The sequence below is a fragment of the Chanodichthys erythropterus genome, chromosome 16 (assembly GCF_024489055.1).
Source record: "Chanodichthys erythropterus isolate Z2021 chromosome 16, ASM2448905v1, whole genome shotgun sequence".
Taxonomy (NCBI): Eukaryota; Metazoa; Chordata; class Actinopteri; order Cypriniformes; family Xenocyprididae; genus Chanodichthys; species Chanodichthys erythropterus.
The window spans coordinates 13284624-13302500 of NC_090236.1; the positions used below are offsets into that span (position 1 = coordinate 13284624).

The following is a 17877-nucleotide window of genomic DNA, read 5'->3' on the forward strand; positions in this document are numbered from 1 at the left end:
ATATATCAGGTCTAAGATTTTTTTAATGTTTCTGTCTCTTATGATCACCTGAGCACATTAATTTGATCAAAAATACAGTAAAAATAGTGAAATATTTTTACAATTTAAAATAACAGTTTTCTATGTGGACATATGATAAAAAGTAATTTATATCCAGTGATCAAAGTTGAATTTTCAGCATCATTACTCCAGTCTTCAGTGTCACATGATCCTTCAGAAATCATTATGATATGATGATCTGCTGCTCAAGAAACATTTATGATTATTATTATCAGTTGAAAACAGTTCATATTTTTGTGGAAACTGATACATTTTATTTTTCATGATTATTTGATGAATAGAAAGTTCTAAAGAGCAACATTTATTTAAAATACAATTTTTTTATAACATTATAAATGTCTTTACTGTCACTTCCAATCAATTTAATGCATCCTTACTGAATAAAAGTATTAATTTCTTTCGAACTTTAGAATATATCTGCCTAAATAAACAGAGAAGTTCAGTACAAGCACTATATAATGTCATATAGCGCAGATCGGGGCAAGTTGTCACAAGTTTTGTATCTCATCAGGTTTTGAATCAAAAGCACAATAACACACACTTTTGTTCTTTGTGTTTGTTTCAAACTTCCCGTTCAACACTTCCTCAATTTAGAATAATTTATGTGCATTCAAATAAAATAAATATTATTTTAATATGTGTTGGCCATCAAGTGAACACAATTAAATCACACTGATAAAAAGACAAGAGTCACTATATAATGTATATATAATAACTGTTCTCAGGATCTTTTATATGTTGTAGTTAAATACAGTTCATTAATTACACTGTATGTTGTGCAAAACAATGGTTTGATATCTTTGTGCAACTCTTTACATATTCATGAATTTTTTTAGGCAGCCTGAAAAGTATAACTTATATGTTATGGAAAATGATATTTTTTTAAACAGTATTTTCACATTTCAGACAAATTTGAACTTTTCTCAAATCAAATCAAGAGACAAAAGCTGCTGCAAACAAAGAGCTTCGGTTCAGCTGCTGCTTTATGCTGCCATCTAGAGGACTCGATGAAAAACACTGAATCAATTATTGTCTAAAACCCAAATAATCACATTTACAAGAGTGTGTTCAGCAAATATGAATAAATGGAGAGAAAAAAAAGCTTGATTCTAATATCATTAGTTTATTTGGCACAAATCTTTTCGATTTACAAACAACAGGCTTGAATTCAACCGAGTCATTTTAGTGCGAGAGCAAGAGATTCGTTCGATAAACGATTCACCGTGACACGAGTCACAATAAAATGAACTTCAAGATGAATCTCACCAGTGATTCTGAATTCAAACAGTTTCCAGAATCATTTGCTCCAAATGAATCTCAGTGTTTTATTAGGCCTCTGGGATGTTTAAAAGCCATTTAATGCCATTTATTAGATAATAATCGTTGTGCTTGAGCATCATGTGATTGTCCAGTTAGCAGGAATCATGTAGGGTTTTTAGTTCACATAACTGTGAGTAAATACAACAGCCCCAAGAAGTATCTGAACACTTAATACACCTTTAAAATGTCTGAATGTCACTACATGAGATGAGAAAACATCAAAAAAAGATGACATTTATTGTAAAGGAAGATGCACAAAATGATAAAACAATTGATCAGATTCAGATCTAACGAATCACATTGACTGAAGTGAACAAATACTTTTTGGAGTCACTGTATAATTCAAATATTTATCCAAAAAGAAGGTTTAACACTAATACTGAAGTTTAAAATCTCTCATTTCGGTAAATGATTAAACACACCAGTGGTGTGAATGTCTGTTATTTGTTCATCATCAACTGAACATTGGTTAATTAGACCAGTTAGTAACACTGTGTGAGGGAAGATGATGCTGAAGTTCATGTTTCCTTTCTGTCTCCAGGCACTTGGGAGCCACACACATAACAACTGCACATGTGCAAGACACAAAACACACACACACACACACATCATTTTACTATCCTGTCCTGGATCAGCGATATGGATGAAAAAGTGTGAATCACATGAAATGATCAGCTCATATTTCACCCCAAAATAAATAAAACAGGATTTCAGTAACACTTTATGCATTATGACAGTATGTTAATGCATCAAATATGCCTTGTAATGTACCTTATAATGCATTGCATGATCTCATGAATAACTGTAATCTCAGGTAAAATACTTATATTTTATTAACAATACAACAATATATTTTATTGTTACACCTTTTGAAAGTATAATGCATTAAAACATAATTTCAACCAATTTGCATACTCGATTATAATGCATTTTAAGTTTGGTAACAATAATTTATGAAAAGATATAATGCATCAACGCAATGGATTATGACTGCATATATTATAATATATATAAATATATATAAAATGCAGGGGGGGGGGGGTCATTTTAATTTTTTTTAATCAATTAAGTACCATAAAGTATACTTACAATTATAGTTTTAAATAATGTATAATTTAGGAAAGTGGGTTGTATATGTATAATTTAAGTCATGTGGATTTGTATTAATTAAAATCAGCAATTAAATTAAATTCGAAACAATAAATATTACCATAAAGTATACTTACAACTATAATTTTAAAAATACATATTCAATTCGGGCAAAAATTTTATTTAAGTCATGTGTTTTTTAATTAAAATCAACTAATTTAATTCAAAACAACAAATATTAAAATAAAGTATAATTACAATTATATAAATAATAAATAATTCAGGGAAAATGTATTTAAATCATGTGTTGTTGTTTTTTTTTTTTTATAAAATCAGCAATGGAATTAATTCAAAACAACAGATACCATAAGTATACTTATAATTATACTTTTAAATAATATATAATTTGGGGGAAATGTGTTTAAGGTTTTTATTAATTAAATTTAATAGGTTTTTATTAATTAAATTCGGCAATTAAATTAAATTTGAAAATAAATATTACCATAAAGTATACTTACAATATATAATTCAGGGAAAATGTATTTAAATCATGTGTTGTTGTTGTTGTTGTTTTTTTTTAAATTAAAATCAGCAATTAAATTAAATTAAAAATAAGTACCATAAAGTATACTTATAATTATACTTTTAAATAATAGATAATTTGGGGAAAATGTGTTTAATTTTTATGCAAAAAAATAATGCAAAAAAATCTTAAAGGGCCTAAATCAGGCTACACGCCATTTCTGAAAAATCTCATTAAGAATATTACACAAATCTTTTGATTTTGGGTTGAAATATGGGCCGGACATGTTCTTGCTCATTTTCATGAGACTCACCCTGATATGAAAGTGATATCCAGAGTAACATGCTGTAAACTCGAAATGTGTCTGTATTCCATCAAAGCTCAAAGCGGGACGCGGGACGTGTCCAGAAACACATTCAGTCAGTATTGCACTTACAGGACGTTCGGTCTGTGATGGCAGGACGTACATTCAGGGCGTCTCTGTACCAAATACACACTCACTCACTCTACACACACAATGCTTGCATCAGAAATCAAAACTCAGGACACGCCTCTCATTCCCCGTCCTCTTCATTGGCAGCATATGCTCAGGTTAAAAAAGAAACATTTGTTCTGCTTTTCTTACTTCCTGTCTCTACGCTGCTACCGCACATTGTAGCCTAACTGCTGAAACTTGCGCAGCAGGATCTGCGAGAGGTCAAAGGTCATGAAGCTGATGCCCACAGCGATGGGACCTTTGACCCAGTTCATGCTCAGGCCCTTGTAGAGGCCGCGGATCACGCCCTCCTCCGCCACGATCTCACGCATGGTGCCGAGGATGGTGCCGTAGGTGTGTCCGGTGACGCCTGCCGTCTGCATGCGTCTGCGCACCACGTCCAGCGGGTACGAGGCGGACTGACCGATCAGCCCCGCGCACGCGCCGAACGCCAGACGCTCGTACGAGTACGGCTGAGAGCGGCCCGTGTGCTCTGAAACGAGAGGAGACACCCGTTACTGAAGCTTATGAGACACTATGATGCATAAAACATGCACAATTAAATGAAATATACCTAGTCCCAGACTAGCATGCATGATTGAGCTGTTTTAACTGAAAGCAACATCTTAAGATATGTCAGTGTCATTGTTGATGCACATCAGAAATGTTTTTTTCTAAGGTACGTTTATAAAAGCTTAATAAACCAAGGCCCAACTTTCTAAGCATTGTCTGCCAAAATAGTTTAAATAAAATTGTTTAAATTTTAATTTGATTTTTAACCTGTTAACTATCACTGGCCCACTGGCGTGCCCACAGCCATTACATAATTAAAACAGTAATATTCTACACTAATCTTGATGAACTATATATCATTTGAAAGCTTAGAATGTCTAGTTTTCATATTTGGTGACTGATTCTGTGACAGAGGAGCAGTAATTTATCAATTTGCATATTTTCATACTCATAAGACATGTTCAGACTTTTATTTTGAAATGGCGATGAACATGAAAAATCATTAAAGATTGGTTGAAACATGTTTGCTTTCATGCCAAGAGTTCAAAAGATAACATCCATTCAATTTTTTGAGACAAAAAGGTCTGAAAATGTTTTTAATAGAAAAAAAAAAATACATAATGTTGTTTTGTATGTTTATTAGAGGCTGAATTCATATTAAATTCTGCCAAAGCTTCCCATACTACTTCTATATAGGATGTCTACTTCATAAATTGTATGAAAATAATGGAAATATATGCTTCAGATCACTCAAACCATATATGGAAATGGAGGCGCCCTTATATGGTCAGTAATGGTTGTCATCTAGTGTGGTACTGCGCCCAAACAAAATCTTACTGAAAGCTCATTTTTTGAGATATCAACCTGAAATGTGGAACTTGTTCAGATTTTTGGCTTTGATTTCCTTGTAGTTTTAGAGTAAAACTTGTTTTTTATATAAAATATATTTTTACATTTTACATTGTCATAAACCTTTTTTCTGTTTCACTTACATAAGTTATTTCACTTCTACAATAATCTGCCAAATTTCATCTTTAAAACTAGACCAGCCTTATGTTTATATTCCAAAGTATTCTTGAATTACAACCATTTGGAAAAAGGAAAAAGTTTGGATAGTGCATTTTTTTCTGTCTATAAAAAAAGTGGGGGTGACAGAAATGAATATATTAAATAAAACATTTACTTCAATTAATTTTTTTTCTTTTTTTTGTAAAACTTTGCATTTTGTTTGCTCATGATCTAACAATAAAACATTTCTGAAGCATTTATTAATCTTAGTGAATTTCAACATCTCTGGTAACACATTATAAAAAGTATAGCTTAATAAAGTAATTTGCAAACTGTTAGTTTATAGTTAATAGCTAATACATTAATAGACTATATACAAATAGAGAATTCTTCATTCATTGTTACTGTAATTAATTATTTAAACACACTTAATTATTTAATTAGCTTATATATAAAGGAGTTAAATCATGCTTTGTTATTTACATCACTATTCTTTGCTATTTACTGTTAATTCGTTGTTTGTTAACAAGCTTTAGATTAGATCACGGAAAATGGGAAAATGACAAAGTGCTTTAAACCAAACTTTATTAGACATTAATTGCGTTCATATTCAGTGTTCCTTAAAATGTTTAAAAATACACTATTTAGAGTTAATATGTTGTTAACAAAGCATTATTTAACTCTTTACATATGAATCAATTAAACAAAAAAAAACACTTTGTTAGTTACAGTGACAATGAATGAAGAATTCACTATTTGTATATAGTCCATTAATGTGTTAACTACTGTTTATAAAATATTAATTAAATGATTTGAAAATAATCTATTACATTATACTGATTATAAAGTGTTACCACATTTCTTAATACGTTATTAAAATCAGTTATTGATCAGTTAATATTATTAAATGGACCATGAACTAACAATAAACAGCTGTATTTTTTATTAACTAAAATTAACAAAGATTAATAAATACTGTAACAAATTAATTACTCATTATTAGCTAATGCATTAACTAACATTAACTAATGGGACCTTGTTGTAAAGAGTTACCATGAAAACTAAACTAAAATCAGTCAATTATTTCAAACTAAAAATGACACAAACAATTTATTTATAAAAATAAAAACGAAATAGAAATGAGTGAAACTTTTAAAGTTATAAAAATCCTGTATCTCTCTCTCACACACACACACACACACGCAGTGGGCTTCTACCTGCATGAACCTTCTTCAGCGTCTCGTAGGTGAAGAAACTGAGTCCTGCGTACGGCACGACGCCCAGGATTGTGGGAGTGAAGCCCCTGTAGATCGTCTTCAGCCCCTCCTCACGAGAGATACGGACGAACACGTGCAGGATGTTGCTGTACCTGAGAACCAGTGACATCACACTTAATCAGTTGTTCCCTTAACAAACTTCCAAGATGAAAAATCCAGATGTGTCTTTTTTTAATTCACCCTCTCAACAACTGTGTGTGTTGTCTTTAAAGAACCAAGATTACCACAGTCTTGGAAAACCTGGATTTCGTCGCTGTCGAGAAGAAACCTCATATCTCCATTTTTTTTTTCCACAAGAATCCATGCAACCCCACTGAATGAATCAATATCTTCTGAAGCGAAATGACAGGATTGTGTAAGAAAAATAATTTTTAACTATAAAAGTTAAATTAGTGAAATTTTTTAATTGCAATTAATCGCATACCTATCATGAAATGACGATACATTTTATCGTGTTTAACATGTTAGTTTTGTCATCATTTGCTAAGTAAACCATCAGATAGAAGTGTGATTCTCACAAAACTGTATTTTCTGCAAGCTTTTTCCTAGGTAAATTTAGGTGCCTTTCCAAAAAAAAAACACTTGAGAACATGTGTGGAAACAATGTGAAAGTACTGAAATGTGTCTGAGCAGAAATACAATGTGCGATCAGTGCGTCGAGAGCGCTCATACACGGTTTGTGCATCAATATAATAATGGACTCACATGTGCTTACTGTACGACTCTTGTATGTTACCGTAATCCTCATCCATCAAAACTTTACTAGCAAGACACTGGTTTGCTTTATCCAGCCAAGAGAGTAGTTTGCGTATCATCTGGCCATTCAACTATGTCATAATGACCATTTATGTCTGTATTAGTTAGCTTATGTACTAGCATAGCATACAGCTTAGTTTATACATGCATTAGCACTTACCCGACATGTATTCACAATCATCTTTAATGTAATTATGTAATAAATTAAGTGTTAAATCTCCAAATATTTCAGTTATAATTAAAACAAATGAATGATGTTCAATTATTCACTTAATAGGCTATTATAATTATTATTTATTTATTAATTAACAGTTAATCAAGTGTAAAAAATATTTATTATGCATTATATAGTAAGCTATATGGGTATTTTTATCATTCGTATATTCTTCAGATAATCATTAACTGACAGTTTGGGGAGACACAATTCCAAGGGAGGACCCGATTTGTCATGACAGTGGTCATCCGTTGCTTTTCCCACAAACTTCACCATGCACTTACATCACGGATCACGTGATTGCTCAGTAGATTGGAAGCATTGATTTCTAGTTACAAAAAGTTAAAACACACATCTATCGTTTCGCTTCAGAAGTCATTGATTTTATGGACTCACAGAGATGGATTATTTTCCTAAGAATCTTAATTTCTTACATTTCTTTGGGTGTGACGGCCATGCGTGCGCGGACCATGTCCAGTGGGTATGTGATCGTGGCAGCCGTGGTTCCCGCCATTGAACCAGCCAGCAGTCGCGGCACAGGCGGCAGAGCTCTGGAAAACAGGAAACTTTCACCATTAACACATTAAACTGGCTGGACTGCAAAACATGTTTATTATAATCCAAAAATAAATGGGTCATATCTGTGTAGTGATGCATGTCTGATATGTGCAGATGATTCAGTCATTAAATGTTGGTTGGTTGGTTGGTGTTTTTAAGGCCATGCCAGCTTCCTTGGCTATTTTCATGGCGAGTAACATGTTAAAATGCTATAAAAGAGCAATTTAAAATCCTAATATAAGGTTTCAGTCATTAAAGTGATATTCTGTGTTATCTGCTGTAAGTTATCACAGACAAAAATTCCCCTCATCTCTCAGTATAAACAAGCAGGAAACATGTTTACATCAGTGCATTTACAACAGAAGTCTAGCAGGCCTAAAATAAACTATCAAAGCATGCAACACTTCGATGGTTTGCAACACGGATGTCTGTGTGAAGTTATATTTAATCTTTTAAAGGTGGCATGACATGAGAAATCAAAATTTTCTTGATCTTTTGACATATAAGAGGTCTTTGGCACATTAAAACATCCTGCAAGTTTCACAATTTTCCTTATTATAAATAAAGCATTTATTTAATCACCTCCAAAAATGGTTTGTTTTGATATTGTGGGATCTGTGATGTCACATGATGGGCAAATATATTTGCATATGACTGCCTCCAGAGCACAATATCATCGAATAGTTATAGCATCACACCATAGGCCCCCGCCCACCTCTCTTAACGGCTGACATTTTGCAGGCCACATGGGTGGGAAAATAATATTGAATAAAATCATGAAAAACTAAGTGTCATGCTGCATTATTTGCTGTTGATAAATGCTTCACATAAAAACAACAAACCCTTCTCTTTCTGTGCTCTCACAGTGTCTCTCTGTACCAGCTCGTATATTTCTGAGCAATCCTGTCACTTAATCTGTAGCTTAAACTGTAATCCTGTTGTTTAATTTCTCATTTCTTTGGATGAATAAATGTAAATGTGCAGTGGTGAAGCACCAGTGACTCACTTGCCCTGGAAGCCGTAATACTGTCCCAGAATCCTCTTGTATTGTTCATGGGCGCAGAACTGGATGGCAGCGTACGGAATGACGCGCACCATAGTGGCCGAGTTTCCCCTCCACAGACTGAAGAACCCATCCTTAAGATACGTGCGGTAAATTAACCTGTACGCCTCCTGGAAATGACAACATTTATATATTTATGTATTTGGCAGATGCTTTTACCCAAAGTGACCATCTCAGTTCATGCACTCTTTGGGAATCGAACCCATGACCTTGGTGTTGCAAGCGGCTTGATCTACTGTTAGAGCTACAGGAATACAATCATGGCATTCATCACAAAATATACGAAGTCATCTGCAAACTGACAGATCTATTTATATGCAAAACCGCTGACATGTTCACATTGAAAAGACACAGTAAAATACTAACCTTAGCGGAGAATCTATTAGATGACACTGAAACAAGATAAAGAGTTTCACATGTTATTTCAGCTAAAAAAAAGAAGAACAAAAGCAACATTTCAGCAAAAAAAAAAAAAAAAAAAAAAAATGTATTGTGCAACTAAACGAATCATTCGTACAGTTGCACCAAAAGTCGTCACTTTTCGAAATGTCTGAATGTCGTTGCATCAGATCAAGATCTAATGTCACTTTCTTCATCATTTGTAAAGAGTCAGTGTCTTTCAATCAGCAGGTGTTTTCGATATCCGCTTTAACATGTGGATTTACAGTCAATTTTATTATATAGATAAAACATACCCTTGAAGGACCCTATCATACACCCGGCGCAATGTGACGGCAGGTGCGACAAGTGTTTTATGCTAGTTTCAGCCTGAAATTTTAACGTCCAGCGCACACATTGTTTAAATAGCAAATGTACCTGTCGAGGTGTGTTCAGATGCATTGTTGGCGTGTTGCTGTTTTGATGCAACTGAAAACGACTGCACCATTGACCAACAAAAACCTGCTCTAATGTCAATGATGCAGTATTTTTTTTTTGGTTGTTATTTAAAGGGTGTGTTAGTAATATTCGTCTACAGGCGGGTGCACAATCTGCTTATTACACACACAGGGACGCGCAGCAGCACACAAACATGCCAAATATTAAAAATAAAAGGATTACAAAATAAAATGCCTAAATGTCATAATGGATAGTCATTGCATGTATAAGACTTGCAGTAATGATGAATGAAATTGGCTAATTATTTGACCAATCGTGGCAATACACACATGTATTTAAACTGACTCGTCAGGTTGAGGGTGTCTATGAGACTCTTATGCCCAAACACACCCATGACTCATTAAGAGACTAGGTGCTAGAGACAACGCTTTTGGACCATTTTTTGCATTGTTAAACTAGCAAAAGTCACCTGCGCTTCAGAAAATGCGCTTAGATCGTTAAAATAGGGCCCTATGAGTTAAAAAAAACTCTTAATTTTGTTGTTTTTATGGAAAATATTCAATATGACTATGCAATAACAATAATAATAATTGTTATTATTATTTTATGATTATTGTTGTTGTTATTTAAATATTATTTTTATATATTAAGTAATAAAATTTAAACAAAACATAGAAATTTAAATATTATTTTTATATATTAAGTAATAAAATTTAAACAAAACATAGAAATATATTACTATAGTAATAAAAGTATTGCACTGTAAAATATATTATTTAACAAAAATAATCTTTTTACAGTAATACAACAAATGACAACACTAATATTAACGGCTGTCTTCATTTCTTTGCTTTCAAATGTTTTATTTTGGTGGAATTTTTATCTGGAGACCTTAAACCTTAACTTTTGCTGACAACAGATTTATAAACAATTCTCATTACAAATCTGGGAAAATAGTTAGCGCAAAATGCACGTTATAACTGACCCAAAATCATCGAAATTACACAAATGACCTATTTTGGATTCAAAACAGTGGCTTTTGGTGGAAGGTGACAAGTTTGCAGCCCTATTAAGTGGACGGTGTCCTAGTAGAGAGGAACCACGGGTGTAAAGTACGAAATCACATGATGTACTACGTTTGGTTTGAAACTTGCTTTTGAGACTGTTAAAAAGTATTTTCTATGTTGTCACTGTCATGTGACATACAGTATCAGGTCATCCAGGTACTTTTCATCTACTGTTTTTCGAATACTATGTATTTGGACATCCTACTCTGTTGATGTACAGTTTGGACACAGCATAAGAATGACACTTCCTTTGAAAATGTGCACCTGATGCAATGACATTGAGACATCTTAAGCCGTGCATAAGTGTTTAAATACTTTAGTCAGTCACTCAAGGAAGTTAAGAGTTCTTCTTGCCTTGGAAGATAATCTTGGTTCGATCCAGCGGAGCGACGGCAGTTTTAGCAACGGCTCCTGCAAACGCCCCTGAGAGCAGAGAGTTCAAGACTGTCCGACCCTGTTTAAAACCCTGCACACACACACACAGATTAGTTATGATTCATGAAGATCTTAACATATAACCAAATAAATACATCAATCCATGTCTTCTAATAGTTAAGGAAACCCAGTGTTAATCAGTAAGGCTGTGCTCTAATCTAGAACATGTCCAGGCATGACCACATACTGAGGCTTCTGGGAATGACTCAAGCTTTCCCTCTAATCTTTATAAAGCAGAACAGGTTTATATTCACACTCTTAATCTGTTTCCACCCACAAACCCATGACCTGAATGATTGTCCGAATACCAGGTTTATTAATCAAGTCCCAGCATGCTGAAGGGCTGAAGGACAATACTTGTCTTTTGTTTGAACGGCTTACTAAGAAACTGGAGTAACCGCTCGGATACAGCCTGTCCATCAAAATATGAAGGATGCAAAACGTCCATAACATAACAGACGCAATTAAAAATTGACTATCCATAGACTACAGACCTGAGTATGGGATGAAATTAGTCTCAAAAATATTAATAAATGCATGCATAAATATCAATGAGCTTTATAAGATACATTTATAAAGCTCACGGATAATTGTGCATGAATTTTTTTTTATAATTTTCAGACTAATTTCATCATACTACGGCTGCATGATTTCATGAAATCATACTGCGATAAAAAATTGCATATAAAATTACAAATTTGCTGCACAAGTTTTGTGATTATATATCAATATGGCTATAAATTAATAATAACAATAATAATTATTAATATTACTTAATAAAAATACTGTAATATTATAACTATTGTAATATTTCACTGTAACAAGGTAATATTTGATAAGTCATGATCACAATTTAATTGTGCATTTTAACCTGTGACCCCTCGTAAAACACTGAGATGACTGATGGGATTTACTGTAAACAAGACGGTCAGCAGCCCACATGGAAATAAAAACAAAAGCATCATGCAAAATAATGAATGATGGTCATGATAATAACTATAATAACAGCTTACTGAAATAGAAACTGACTCTTATTCTAAATATAAAAGTGTATGACATTATTTTGAGCATGAAATCATCCCACATTTCTGGAAAATCATAGATTAAATGAAAATAAAATGACAAGAGGTCATAGTGCGATCACAGTCACGGATGAACATGACATTATAGTGACTTGTTATTATAAAACAGTCATTACTGACCAATCAGAAGACAGGAACACGACTACATTAAACATTAAAGCACACAGTGACTCTACAGAACCAGCGAGAGAAGAGACAACGGCTGAAGAAAACACTGGAAAATACTGGAGATAGAGATGAGAAACTTTCTTCCAGCAGACATCTGATCCCAAGATAGTGAACTTGTAAATAGATCATGAGGTCACACATTTTCCCCTGATAAAATGGCCAATCCGACTTTAAAGTGAACGGGTATTAGATGTTAAATGTTTTCCTATCATATGATATTTGATATTTACATTTCCAAGGCCTCTAAATAATCAACATGCAGTGAAATATTTACTGATTTAATAGAGTAAACGTAAAAACTTTTATGTTGTTAGCAATATTTAAAGATGAAATCTTACTGGACTAAATCAGCTTTAGTTTACTTGATTATCCAGACATTATTTATTAGAAAAAATAGTGTTCAAATGTGAATCAAATATGATCATGAGGCTTTTGAGGAACTTGTTCATCTGTCAATTATCATTGTATTGCATTGCATTATATGTTTAAAAACTACAGATTTTTGATAATCTTTTAAATATTTTATGAAGACATTATTGGCAGATATTTATATGCATTTTATGTGAGTATCTACTGTTTTAAAGATCTCATATTTACATTACAAGCAAGAGAATTTCATTAACTTATTGTCCATATAAATATCTGCACTAAATTGCATATTTTTTGCTCAGTTTGGGATGCAGAATAAAATTGAGCTGTTTTTTCTTTATATTCTTACCATGTTTATCTAAAAGCCTGATGTATCAAATAAGACACTTAACAAAAAACACATGCAAACTTTCATTTCAATAAACTTTTCCACGTCAGTCTATCATTTCATTTGTCAGGTTTTACAGGAACTATGAGTAATCCACTGGTAGTTTGACTTCCTGTAGACTGTAAACACTGTGACGCTTTCAATACACAGATTTTCCATCCTTCCTGTTGCACAAATGAAGGCCAGCCTGAAACACCTCACAAACCGGTTTTGACATCTGCATTCTTTAACGACACAATGAATGTGCATTGCTATGGTGCAATTATTTCTTCAGCTCTGTCATCATTAACAGGCCCTCCTGTCGCTCCGAACCAGCAGGACTTGTGTTTTTTCATCGAACACAAAAGATGTTCATCAGAATGCTCACAAATAGTCACACGGCTTCAGAATGACATGAGGACGAGTAAATGTTTCTTCAAACTTAAAATTTAAATCAGTTGGAACCAAATAGTGCGAGCTTTCTTACCTCTGATTGGCTGGAGGCGGGGCGTGGCAGCACTTCGCCCTGTGTCAGCGCCCCCTTGCGCTCCTGAACCGCATTACCCATGCCGACCTGATCCATTCATAGACGACAGCAGGCAGGTGGCTCGCCGGCTGACACGCAAACACTCACACCACTCCTGGAAAGACATGAGATTAATATTATAATATAACATCCATATTTTTCCTAACGAGCCTACAGCTGGAGATTGACAGGTCCTGATTTACAGCGCGCTACAGAATAGGACAGCGCTGGAAGATCGTCATTCATCCACCAGGATCTTATTACTTATTCTGTGTAATTATAAATGTTTTCATGCTTTGTTGCGTTTACACATGCAAGTAGATCTTATGTTCAGTAAAACAGTTTGGAGAGGTTCTTGGTGCTCTTCTGACATTTTTGACCAAAAAATTATATGTTTTTATAGAATTTTTACTTCATCAGAAACGTACGAAATTTGGTAAATCTTTTGGCACTTACTATATGAACACACACACACACACACACGGACATGATTAAAAAAGGTTATGTGTCCTGAAAAAAATAGTCACACTTGTGCTCTTCGAGGTCAAAAATGAGCACATTGGAAATGAATGGGAGACAAATTTCATCTAGTGGAAGCGTTTGGTACTGCAGGCAAACAAAATATTAATGAAAGCTCATTTTTTGAGATATCAAGCTCAAATTTGGAACAATGCTTGTTTAGATTTTCTTGCAGTTTTAGAGTAGAACATGCTTTTTCTAACTGAAAATAGTATTTTTGTGCATATTTCATAACAATAAATGTAAAATTATGTAAATTTTTAAAACTTTTCTCACTTCAGCAATAATTTGCCAAGTCTCATCTTTGAAACAAATAACAAAATTAAGTTTATGTTGGAAATTTCCTTTTCAGGTCTATGCTCAAAAAGAGAATAAATGGATTATAACTACAGCGTAAATATAATTCAGTACCAAAAAAAATCCCCTAATAATACAAAATATTAAATAAAAAAAAACCTTATCAAACTAAAACATAGTACATTTATTTAATTGAAATCATTTTTTTTTATTTTTGACCGACACGCAAAGAGCACCAAAGGGTTAATTAATAGGCTACTGTGGTTTCAAATGCTGTGAATCAACTTAATTTTATGAACTGTCAAATATACTTTTTAATAATCATCATGTCAAGCTGCATGAATAATAATAAAATAAATCAATAAATTATCACTTTTTTCTGGGGTTTTCTCAGCAGTCTTGTGACATAAGATCCTCTAAACATGATCAAAATCTTTTTCTATCAAATTATTTTCTATCAAATGAGACCACATACTTGATGACACCTTGTTTTTTTAACGACTGGAAAACATTATATGTGCATTATTGTTTTCATTATTGAAATCATGTGAAATCATTAAAAATGCCTTCAGGTTGTAAGGGGTTAACAGTGACCGTCAACAGCTTAAATGATCGGGATCGACAAGAAATCGGTAGGCAGTATCGATTGATCGGAGCAACCCCATGAACAATAATTTCGAGAAAAAAAAAAAAGAAAAAAAAGCAAATCTTGAATATATTCCTACAAAAAGTTTCATTTTGTTCATGCAAAATGTAATATCTCATTTTTTCTTTGGATTTTGAAGTGAAATATTTTCGTGAGATTCACGCTGAGGCTTCTCATCCTGTCCGGATGATTGTGTGTCATCCTAATTATATTAAGACAGATTCACCATAAATGGCAAATACTGAATTAATCTGTCTGTGTAAACAGTTGTGATGAAAATTACTCATTCAAAAAAATGCAACTGATTAGCAGAAGCAGGTCACAGGAAGTGATGTGTGACGTGCCGACAGGAATCCAGAAGCGTCTGGTTCAAATAACATCTGAAAGGGTCACACAGATGGACCTCTAATAATAGCGCAAATGCTGAATTATTCAGGGTCCTGACAGCCTGGGATACGAACAGGGCCTGAGCAACACTGCTAAATATAGCATACAGCGTTAAATATTCTTCTGAATATAATCTAAACATGATTTATTTCTGCTAATGGTTCAGTGGCACTAGTTAGCAGCACAATAATATAAGAAGTGAACAAGTGGACACTCCTGGTGTTATGCGAAATTCAAGATCCTAACCAAAATGTTCATCAGCCTGGGCTACAAGGGTTTGCAATGCCTGATCAGAAATGCTTGTGTTATACAACAGAATTAAACAACACTTAACTTTGGATAATAGATCTCAATACATACATGTGAAACAAAATAAAATATAAATATTAGGTGAAAAACAAACACTTAAAAATGAGATAAGTGCCCTTAATTGGCAACCAACTTAAGTTGAATTAAAACTGAATTATATAGGACTACAACAAACGGCTGGTAGGGACTACAATGAGCTCCTTCCCGGGTTAGTGACATCACAAACCCTAAAATTTACATAAACTCCGCCCCCAAGAACACTCAACAAAGGGGGCGGGGCCATGTTGGGCTGCTTTAGAGAAGAGGAAGAGTTGTTTTTGTAAATGCCGTCATTTTACGCCGGACTGCTTCACAAACGAGGGTCAATTCAACACAAAAGATGAACATGACGGCACATGCTAGTGGATGAGTTGAATCAACTCCACAGCAACTACATCAATTTATCCACTAACCATTCAGAAACGTCTAAAAGTTGTAACTTCTTCCTGAGTCTCTCCATCAGTTTGAACAATGTAAGGCTGAACACTTTCCTCATTTTGGCTGCGTGAGATTCTCCAGCTTTGTTGTTGTTGAGCTGTTAAAGCTCCGCCCTCTTCTGGAAAGCGGCAGCTCATTTGCATTTAAAGGGACACACACAAAAATGGCGTGTTTTCGCTTACACCCAAATAGGAGCAAATTTGACACGCTATAATAAATGATCTGTGGGGGATTTTGAGCTGAAACTTCACAGACACATTCTGGAGACACCAGAGACTGATATTACATCATAGGTTCTTATAGGTCCCTTTAAATATAACTCTGTGTTTGGCCCAAAAAAGAAAGTCATATACTCCTGGGATGGCTTGAGGGTGAGTAAATTATGGGATCATTTTCATTTTTGGGTGTACTATCCATTTAATATATCTATGAATAAGGCATTCTAGACACAATCAGGTAGCTTGGCAGGGAAGTTTAAGTCAGGAGAAAACCAGGGGTCTATTCTCTGCGTCAGGGGAGAGAGGTTGAGGACGTGAACTGGAACCAGAAGCTCAGTGTGTGAAAGGTCCTTCACACGGACACACATTCAGCGCACACCAAACCCCCGCAGACCCTCAACCTTAAAATGCCACACGGCATATCAGATGTGACGCATTCGATCACAGCCATCCTGGGACTTTTGTGGCGTGAGATCCACACCTGACTATTCAGAACCACTAACCCACGATAAGGACTTTCACAATACAGATTAACAGCATTTTTTCAAACTCTGGGTTAAGCAACATTTCACAATTGAGATTTTCATACATGAAACTGTTAACCAAGCATCATTTCTTCATACAAATTGTTGAGAAGACTTAAAAATTCAATGCATCTTAACACACAAATCTCAAGAACAAATCTCAATAGATGTCAGCAAATAATCCTGTAACATTAAACATCAAATTCTTTGTTCAGGGACAATATTAGGGGGATTTTGTAAATCTAACATGGGTTTTTATGTAGTTTTAATTCATATTTCTTAGCATTTGTGTCTCAAAACTGGTCATGCAAACTGGAATATGTGTAGTTTCACAGGGTGACACAGAACAGGATAACCCTAGGATTATTAACCCAGGGTTAAAAAATAACACAGGGTTCAAGGATCTCAAGTGTGAAAGGTTTTTTTTTTAATGATTAGGTCGCCAAAGCAACTGAAAGCAGGATCTGTTTTCTTATTGGGTTGAAGTGTGGGATGTTTTCCAACACCCCCTCCTGTCCGTCTCGCTTTCTCAGTCTTTTATTGTTCACCGAGGATCAGATGACAGATCCACTGAAAGCACTTTGTGATTCGCAAAGAGCGAAACAACAAAAGTTGACAGTATAAAGACAAGCAACATCTTATATGGAACTAAATAGCACAGATGTGAAGATGAATATGGCCATATACCAAATATGATCCTAAAATTTAAAAGGAAGCTAATGTATACATTTATTTTAAAGGTGCCCTAGAATTAAAAATTGAATTTATCTTGGCATAGTTGAATAACAAGAGT

At 34.1% G+C, this 17877-nt stretch overlaps 1 protein-coding gene across 2 annotated transcripts in view; it reads right to left on the reverse strand.

Annotated features, from left to right (window-relative positions):
* Positions 1-786: 786 nt before the first annotated feature.
* slc25a42 (solute carrier family 25 member 42) overlaps positions 787-17877 on the reverse strand; it is an 18942-nt gene continuing 1851 nt past the window's right edge. For both annotated transcript variants that reach the window (XM_067362563.1, XM_067362562.1), the window contains exons 2-8: positions 13669-13822; positions 11115-11226; positions 9223-9248; positions 8800-8966; positions 7670-7786; positions 6206-6357; positions 787-3960 (exon numbers count right to left, since the gene is read on the reverse strand). In XM_067362563.1, coding sequence (XP_067218664.1) covers positions 3635-3960; positions 6206-6357; positions 7670-7786; positions 8800-8966; positions 9223-9248; positions 11115-11226; positions 13669-13764 — 996 coding nt within the window. In that variant the 5' untranslated portion in view covers positions 13765-13822 and the 3' untranslated portion in view covers positions 787-3634. The remainder of the gene's footprint in view (positions 3961-6205; positions 6358-7669; positions 7787-8799; positions 8967-9222; positions 9249-11114; positions 11227-13668; positions 13823-17877) is intronic.